We start from the raw sequence: 9599 nt of genomic DNA on the forward strand, positions 1-9599 counted from the left end.
CTTTTCATGATAGCATATCTATATTTTGCCATCGTCCCATACAACAAGTCGCATCTCGCATGACATAGTGTCAACATTTTAATATTAGGCCTAAATACTTTCAAAACGCACATATGAGGTTTATAAAATGGTAACATATTAAGCCTACTTTACACAGACTTGCGGATACTTTGTATATACAAGTAGATGTATGGTTGTTGTGGTTGTTTTGTGCCAGCAAGCTTCATTTCATTTGCAAATGTAAAAGGTCGCAAGTATCAGAGTATGTAAGTATAGGGTCAGCCAAAGAACTAGCTGTGGGTCCACAGCTGTCGTGTTTTCAGGCGGGATTTATCCCCTTTCAGGGCTGATGTGATTTTTACGACTTTTAACCCCTCCATCATGGGGGTTAAAAGTCGTAAAACAACACAGCTAAGGACCCACAACTACTAAGGAAGCTGTTTTGCTAAACGCTGTTCATTTGGCAGGCGAGCAGATCAATTTTCATTTTCCCGTTCTATTCAGCGAACGACCAGTAAAGTAGGACAGGGATCTAGGGAGAGGACATAACCACAGGCGCTCGTTAGCTGGGTAGTCTGCTAAATCGATCGATTTGCGGCTCGATCTATCGATCCCGTACTCGATCTGTCCACCACTGCAAGGTTAGGTTGCAGTGGCGGGAAGATCGGGTACGGGATCGATAGATCGAGCCGAAAATCGATCGATTTAGTTGTAGCTAACGAGCTAGCTCTGCGTGGCATACATATGTTGTGGGAGGTCGTATAACCACAGGGGCTCACAAATGGCTATATAAGTCAATATTACAGCGTTTTTCTTTCTTTTTCAATGTTACAAATAAACTAGCTGAGCCTGAAGAGCACAACACTTGTGTAGCTGTCTTTTGTGTAGCTTGTATTGGCATGTATAGTGCGCCCTCAATAGGGAGTGTGATCATATGTAAATGCGACCTTTAGTTCCGTGACCTCTAGCCATTCCTACTTCCTGTCCTCGCTATGCTTACTGTACTAATTTCCCAAGGGGAGCAGCTCTTCGCCAAGCCAAGACCATCAGCGCCGCTAAGTACCTGGTTACTTAAAATGCATCATAAATATTCATATATTTATGTGGGCGAGTCTGCATTAATGAGCGTCAAAAAGCACCAGGGCTACCGGCGACCTCAAGCATGGAGCAACATGTTTGTTACGGCTCTGGCGACTGTTGTTCTTGGCAAAAACGCAGAGGAAAGAAAGTCCGGTAAAGTATTCAGTGCGTTGTACGCGCGATCGAGCAAACATCGTAGAAGCCGTCGACGGCTCACGGGAAAATGGTCGAAAATACGTGTTCTTCTTATCTTCAAGAAAGTTAGCAGGCGTACAGAATGAGTCTCAGCATGGAGGTAGCAGAGACATGGTGTCAGATAGTCAATAATAAAGATGATACAAGTTTATTTATTCAAAGTAGTTCATTATTTTGCAAGAATTTTGGGAAATTAGTACAGTAAACACAGCGACGTCAGTAAACACAGCGACGTCTGTACGCATGGCCGGCCATATGGAGAGGGAAGTAGGCATGGCTAGAGGTCACGGAACTAAAGGTCGCATTTACATATGATCACACTCCCTATTGAGGGCGCACTATACATGCCAATACAAGCTACACAAAAGACAGCTACACAAGTGTTGTGCTCTTCAGGCTCAGCTAGTTTATTTGTAACATTGAAAAAGAAAGAAAAACGCTGTAATATTGACTTATATAGCCATTTGTGAGCCCCTGTGGTATAACGCCGGTAACACACAGCCCTTCCACGCAGCGCCACTAACGAGCGCCCTTGGATATAACTGATACCACTGTTTGCGCTGCCTCTCCTCCGTTTATGGCGAAAGGGAAGATTTATATCAACATGATTGGAACTAATTTGGGAAAATTGGATCTTCATATTTTTCAAATTTCTAAAAAATGCCAGGTGCCCTATAGCTGAATGTTGCAATATCACAAATAACTCATAAAAACAAGTGTATAACTTAAAAAGAAAAGCAGATGAGCTTACATTTGCAGATTAAACAGACATTACTTCACCAACCAATTATCCCAAATTAGTTCTAATCGTGTTTATTGGAGTGAAATACGCAGGGAAGTTCGAATCAGGTCGAGTGAAAGCTGACCCTCTAACTATCACAAACGCATTCTAAGCCTAGAAGGCAAAGATTTACAAAATGTAAGCTTAAATGTCGTCCTGTCGGTCGTATTTTTGTGAGAATTTACTTTTTTATATATCCCCGGGCATATTGCCGTTAAAAGATACTCCCGGATGAGAAATAAATATGAAAACTCGACATCGAAAGTACAGTGTTTTAGTTCATAGTAAAAGGTGTCAGATTGTGCTTTTAGCATAGAGAATCTAGATTTTACAAGGTTTGTTTTTCGGGAAATCAGAATTAGTAACGTATTGTCACAACAAACAAGTCAACAATACTTATTTATTTATTTTATTTATTTATTTGAATCAGGCTCTAGGCCCATAGAAAAATACCATAAAATAAAGAAAAATAACAGATACACACAAAAAATCATCTATACAGAAAAAAAACCAACTTCAGTATAAAATAGTTCTCCAGTGCCTGCACTGTAGTGAGTCAATATATGTACAAGCATAAATAGTCTTAATATAAGAATTCTGAGATCTCTTAATTCTGTTCATAAAGTTAAAAATGTTTTTACGCAGTAACTCGCCAAAAGACAAAACATCATAGACAACAAACATGGTACTAATACTACAACGTCTTGACAGATTAAAAAGTCGTCCCCGGAAACAATTATTATACGCCACTCGAATTTTCGTCAGAGAGCGCTTTGTAAAGGTGGACCAAAGCTGGCAGCAGTATAAATTTGAGCAAAATGATTTAAATAATCTGGTTTTCACCTGTATAGAACAGTAAGCAAACTTCCTGAAAAGAAAGTTACCACGAATATACAATAGCCGCATTTGTCTTTTAATGTCATCGTCATCGTTGAAAGAGCTAATCATAAAAACACCCAAACACTTGTACGAGTGGCAATGTATTCGTTGACAATGTATTCGTTGATTTCTCTGTTATATGAATATCTTGAGTACAGCTTTGTTTTCAAAATGAATCGTACATGTATCTGACACAATTCGCTAGAAACAGCATCGTACGCCTTTTTGATAGTAAAGTAAAGTAAAGTAAGCCTTTATTGAAATCGTATCCCAGTTGGGATCTTGATCATAAAGTACAATAAAGGTTTTGCAAAAACAACAATGAAAGAGTATATATAATAATATAAATATCTATACATGAGGTCAACATATTAAAGGTTCATAAATAGTTTACTTTGTCTTTTTCATTTTGTCTTGTCTGAGTTTAAAACATGTGTGTATGTATTTTCCCAATTCACATAGTGATGCTTTATCTGTCCTTGAAAAGATGCTTACAAGGTCTTGTGTGCCTCTGAATGCGTTTTTACAAATGTTTAGTTTACTGAAAAAAATCATGTCTAATGTCTGTGTATCCTTTGCAATGAAAAAGAAAATGTATCTCGTCTTCTACTTGTTTGTTTTGGCAAATTGGGCATGCTCTGTCTATGACATCAAGGTTTCTATATCTACCTGTTTCTATGTGTAGTATGTGTGCACTAATGCGTAACTTGCACAGGGCTGATCTGTGATCTGGGTTTTTTATAACATGAAGGTAGCTTTCGAGAGAGAAATCTTTTTTCAACTCTCTGTATGTGCGAAGTTTATTTTTATGGTGCCCTTGTTTGGTATCATCATGAATCAATTCAAATGCACATTTTTCAAATAGCTGTTTAACTTTTACATTGAAATTAGTTTTAAAGTGTTTGTCATTTTCTATCTTTACATTCATGGCATCTCCAATATTTACGAGCAGCAACGATTGTTTAATTCCTGACACCCAATTATCTGTATGTGCATTGTCCAGTTGACAACCCAGATCATAAGCCTCACGAGTCAGTGTTGTATCAGATTTCTTACTTATTTTTAACCAATATTTGACCATTTGTGTTATGCTTGAAACAATTAGAGGATATCTACCCAGTTCCATTAGACATGCTATGATATGTACAGAAAAGTAGGGTACAGATTCTTAAACGCAAAGGATCATGGGAAGTAAAGAAAATGGCTGCCGTCATGTCGCCAGGTCTACTCGTAGTTCCGTGTTCTTACTCAAATTATGTAAGTTTACATTCGTATATCATCGACATCTGAAAGTATGTAACTTGTCTCTATAGTCCTATATACATGTATACTGACAACGAATGCGGTATCAGAATCAGGGCCAGGGAAGTGCAACGAAAACTCTAAAAGTTTCATGTTGGGTGGTATCGCTGCTAGCTGCAAAATTGTAGCGCTACTGCCACTGGTGAGCGAAGTCGCAAAAACCAAAATCACTGACCGCCTCACCGTAGCGCTACAATTTTGCAGCTAGTATCGCTGCATGCTGCAGTGATGACCTGATGCAGCTCTGCTTGGAAAGGCTGTGTGTTACCAGTGGTGGGAGGCTGATAGCCGGAAACACACAGCCCTGCCACACAGAGCTAGACATGATGTAGCCTGCGATTTTCCCATTTCTCGATTTTCCCCGACAAATTCACGAATCATTATTGTTGTTAAAGAATGGAGCTAGAAACGGAGCTCCATGGTGTAAGCATTGCAGAAATACTACGGATACACTATGTACATACCGAAAGATGCACATAATCTGTACCTAAATCACACGCTGTTACTTTGCTTCATCACACGTGAACGGGCGTTCGATACACTGCTGCTGTGCTGGTAATGCCTACTAAAATAGTAGGGGTCCATTCTCTTCACACAAAACCAGTTCGCTTCAGAGAACTTCGTCCAAAGACCATTTACTACCAAAACCACCTCGTCCCAAGTACTACCTTATCCCATGCCACTTTGTCTCCCAATTACCATCTCGTACCAAACCCACTCTAGTACCACCATCATACTGAACTCGTGTCGGTTTTACATGCACGCGACTTAGAATTTTGGGTACCATGATCCATTTATTCGTGTACAAAACCATAGACGGTAGAATTAGAAAAAATAAAAATTCAAGCTATTAAAAGTTACCGTGTGCCTTGTGCGGAATTGCACAGTCATATTTTTGAAATGTGTACACTTTCAAGACTTGTTGCAGAATGATAGAAAGGTGATGAAAAGTTCAAGGGCAGTGGTTGGTGATAGTCTGGGGCAAATTGGCATTGTTTTAGGGGGTGAAATGGTTTTGGATGACATGACTATTTGGGGCAAAGAGGTTTTGGCACGAGGTTGTTTGGTATGAAATGGTTATTTTAGTGTAAAGTGGTTTTGCTGTGAAATGGTATGGGACGAGATGGTATGGTGCGATGTGGTTTTGGTTCAAAGTGCCTGGGAACCAAATAGTACTGTCGCATTAATTACAGGGACCGTGTTATGCCACTGAGGCCCTATACTATACTTAATGTCAGATTGGATGGGGCGGGAGGTCCACATATGAAAAGCAGTATGAGCGCCTTTTGGTAGGACATGGTCAAAGGAAGGACCACAGCAGGGAATATCTCTCTGCTTCCTCTGTGATATATTCATGGAAGTAGAAGCAAGACTCTGCCTCCATGACATAACATATAACATTCATTCATTCATCCATTCTGAAAGGGAATTCACTTAATTTTATGTTCCAGATGAATGTCAACCTCAACTGTTGCAATGACATCGCCATCCCAGCAGCAGCTGCCTCTGCAAAATCTTGGGAGTATCTTCGAAGACAGAGCTCTCGCTGATGTCACCCTGGTTGTTTCTGGGGTGGAGTTCCCAGCACACAGGGTAATCCTGGCAGCATGCAGCGACTACTTCAAGGTCATGTTCACCAGCCAGATGCAAGAGCAGCACAAAGAGAGAGTTGAACTGAAGGGCGACCAGCTGACGGCGGAGTCAGTAGAAGCGCTGCTGCAGTTCATCTACACAGCGACGCTGCAGCTGACCACGGAAAACGTGTTTGACATCCTGACTGCAGCAGATCACCTGCAGATCATCCCTGCTGTTGAGAAGTGTTGCCAGTTCATCGTCAGAACGTGTCTGGGAATACACAAAGTCAGAATTGGGGACTGCCTGTCTGTTTCCACCTATGCCGACAAGTACAGCCACCTGGAATACCTGGATGACACTCTGAACAACATGCTGGCTAAGAACTTTGTGAAGCTGATGGAGCAGCAGGAGACGTATGAGATGCTGAGTGTGGACAGACTGGTGGCACTCCTGGATTCCGATGCAATCAGCAGCAGCTCCGAGATGCACATCTTGCAGTCGGTGTTGAAATGGCTGAGAAGCGATCCTGACAAGCGCATGCAGCATGCCGGCCAGGTGCTCAGCAAAGTGAGAATGGGATTGGTGGACAAGTACAAGCTGGCCGAATTGCTTGAGGCAAAGGACATTCAGAGTATTCCAGAATGCCGAGAATTGTACTACAAGGCCATGGTGTACCATGCGTTGCCGGATAGATCAAGTTCTCCAAGTGAAATCAACAGGTCAAGGGGATCATCCATGGTAAGTAGGACAGATTGACACAACATGTATTCAATGCATGATACTTACTACCGGTATGACAAGCAGTTGATTTACCTGTGCTGTGTGTACATCATCGCGTACATAAAGGTTCTTCAGTAAAGCAAAACACAAAGACACAGTTAACAGAAAGTGATTTAGAATCAGGCTAGTAATACTGTAGTATATTTAAGCAATAAAGCACACCCAGTGATGGTATTCCAAGAGATTTGACCAGTTCACGACATATATGCTCGAGCGATAGCGAGTGCATACCGGTATATGAAGTGAAATGGTCAAAATCGAGTGGTATACCATCACTGGGTGTGCTTTATCGCTACTATATCATAACAGTATATTGAAATTCAGGCATGGAACATCAAAAATGACTTTTGCTCTAGCCGAGAGCTCGCATGTGTGCCAGCCATGGTATATCACCAATATATCACGGTTCTTTTCGCGTCTTGACCAATCAGATCGCTGCATTTTCCCCATCTATATACTGGTATGATATAATAGCAATTATTACAGGCATTAGATCTCACTGAGATGACTCAGGGTTGTGACTCTGCCAGGACACAGGTGTGGGTGTAGTATTGTAAATACATGTGTATTGCAAACACGTTGCTGTATTCAGTGCTGTGTGAACAGGTTTGTCGGGCCTGATTTCTGTTCTTGAACTGTTATACTTGTATTATACATGTATGTATCTGGCATACAAATCTGGCTGTGTGCACATTTTTGTGCACTTAGGCAGATGACAGTATCTGGAATATGTGCATTCTTTCATGTAATAATTTAAAGGTAAACGAGAAATCTTTCGTTTCTGAATTCTATTACGTGTAAATCAGAAAGTCGTAGGTCCTGTACACCATGCCATGAAATCCAGCTGGCTACAGCTCTGTGTTTACATCCAATGACCTATGTTTCAAACCTGTAGCTCAATTATTTCTTTTCTTTTTTCTCAGGCATTGCTGGCACTTAACACTGTCATCATGCAGTACTTTGACAGGAACAGCATGACCTGGTCCACCTTGCCAAATTTTGTCAATCACTCCACTGGAAGACAGATCACGGGTTACAATGCGCCAGCAGTGGTTGGTCTCGGCAATTTCATTTATGTGGCTGGCGGCAACATCCAGGGACCAACCAATGCTCTGAGTCGCTATGACATCGGCAGGAATGCATGGGAAAACCTGTCACCGATGAAAGCCTGCCGCTTTGCATTCAGCCTGTGTCTGTTTGATGAGTACATGTATGCTATTGGGGGATACAGCGATTCTGGATACCTGGCCCACAATAACGTTGAGAGGTACTGCTTCAAAAGCGGGCACTGGCAGTTCATAGCACAGCTGGATCTGCCCAGGTTTAATGTGGCTGTGGCACCATACAAAGGCTACCTGTATGCCATTGGTGGACAGAAGGACAAGTTCACAGCTCTCAGAGACGTGCAGAGATTCAACCCGATAAAGAACAAATGGGAAAGGATGAACCCAACCAAGTATGCTCATACCCTGGCAAGCGCTATGGTAGCCAATGGAACCTTGTATGTCGGCGGTGGAAGGACAAACAACCTGGAAAGAAATGGAGATCTTATCAATTGTCAGCACGTAGAGATGTATGATGACAGCACTGATTCATGGTCTCCTGTGCCGCAGCACCTAATTCCACCGGGTAATATTCCAGCGGTCATCGTCGGTGATGAAATCTGTATTATATTGAACGGGTTCTGCTACAGGACGGGAATTAAAACTACAGAAGACCAGGTGTACGCCTTTGACCTGGATGACTGGCAGCATATCACAAAATTCATCAGGGGGTTGTCTGTTACATGTGTTCCAATTAACATAGAGAGGCTTGTTGGTTCCGCAGAGAGTAAAAACAGTGATGTTTAACTCTTGTCTTATCATAGACAGTAGAACAGACTGTCTATAGTCACACCAATGCTCTAGAACAATGTATATATCCAGACAGCTAAGTATGAACCCTCTGATCTGATTGAACTGATCGTTGACCAAAGCTGGAAGGCAACTGGGGTAGGAAGAGATGGCCTACAACAGTTTTGTCTTGAGGTAGCACGCGCCTCAAAATTGAAAGACTTAAACTTTTGCTCAACTTTCTGTAAAGAAATGCTAAACTATTCCTTTTCGAAACCAAGAATAAAATACAAGGGATCACCATGCAAAATTTGGTACTAGAGAAACAATTTACTCAGTATTCACCAATGCTTCAAATTCAAAATGGCTGCCATCCCTGTGTTAAATCAATGGGAAAAATAAATTTCACAAAAGTGAGCCTGTGAAAACCTTTATTTACTTCATGAGCTTCCAAATTAAAGGTATACTGTCACCTGATCCAATTTTGCCACAGTTACCATGGAAAGAGAAAATCTAACCAATCACAGATTTTAAATGGGTGGCCGCTTTTTAAAACAGCGCCCTCAAATGGGCATTTTGAATACCAAGGAACGCCCCTTTGACCATATATGGGCATAATTAGATTACAGGTGACAGTATACCTTTAACCCCCACCAGTGGTTGGTAAAAAGAGTATTGTAAAAGTTTCAGAGTCCAAAACTCTATCCCTGAAGTGCATTCCTCCTTAAAAAGAAGCAAACAACTACATTATGTATTCATACATCTCTAGTTTTAAAGATGATGTAATCTCACATGATAGTCTGTTTGTGACCAGCTTGTCTGTTATTGTAATAATACAACTTTATTGCAAAAAGTCAGAGCAGTCTGATGTGATCTGAGAGATGCCCAATACTATTAACACATGCATTTTGGGTTTGTGCTTCACTGAATTGTGCCAATCCTTCAAAAAAATGAGTACAGGTTTGGAGCAAAGATTTTATATCATGTAGCTTCACAGACTATATGACAATAAGGTGCTTACTAGGTGGGTATTAAACAGATGAAACTCTTACACTGAAAATACATTATGATTATATTAATGCTACAGTGTGCCCAATGCTACTTTACGTGATAGTGCTACAGACATGCTGATAGAATGAAAGGTCCAGTCGTGTATGGATCTCCTCTAACTCCAA

At 41.1% G+C, this 9599-nt stretch overlaps 1 protein-coding gene across 2 annotated transcripts; it reads left to right on the forward strand.

Moving 5' to 3' along the window:
- The first annotated feature begins 4109 nt into the window (after nucleotides 1-4109).
- Nucleotides 4110-8823, forward strand: LOC139135088 (kelch-like protein 26). Of its 2 annotated transcripts, none has more exons than XM_070702319.1 (3): nucleotides 4110-4192; nucleotides 5689-6550; nucleotides 7516-8823. In XM_070702319.1, the coding sequence occupies exons 2-3, from the start codon at nucleotides 5693-5695 to the stop codon at nucleotides 8440-8442; spliced, it is 1785 nt and encodes a 594-aa protein (XP_070558420.1). In that variant the 5' UTR covers nucleotides 4110-4192; nucleotides 5689-5692; the 3' UTR covers nucleotides 8443-8823. The 2 variants fall into 2 exon arrangements, with proteins under 2 accessions (XP_070558420.1, XP_070558421.1); XM_070702320.1 differs by having other exon boundaries at nucleotides 4129-4227.
- Nucleotides 8824-9599: the final 776 nt, after the last annotated feature.

Source organism: Ptychodera flava, chromosome 6 (assembly GCF_041260155.1).
Source record: "Ptychodera flava strain L36383 chromosome 6, AS_Pfla_20210202, whole genome shotgun sequence".
In the NCBI taxonomy this organism is placed as follows: domain Eukaryota; kingdom Metazoa; phylum Hemichordata; class Enteropneusta; family Ptychoderidae; genus Ptychodera; species Ptychodera flava.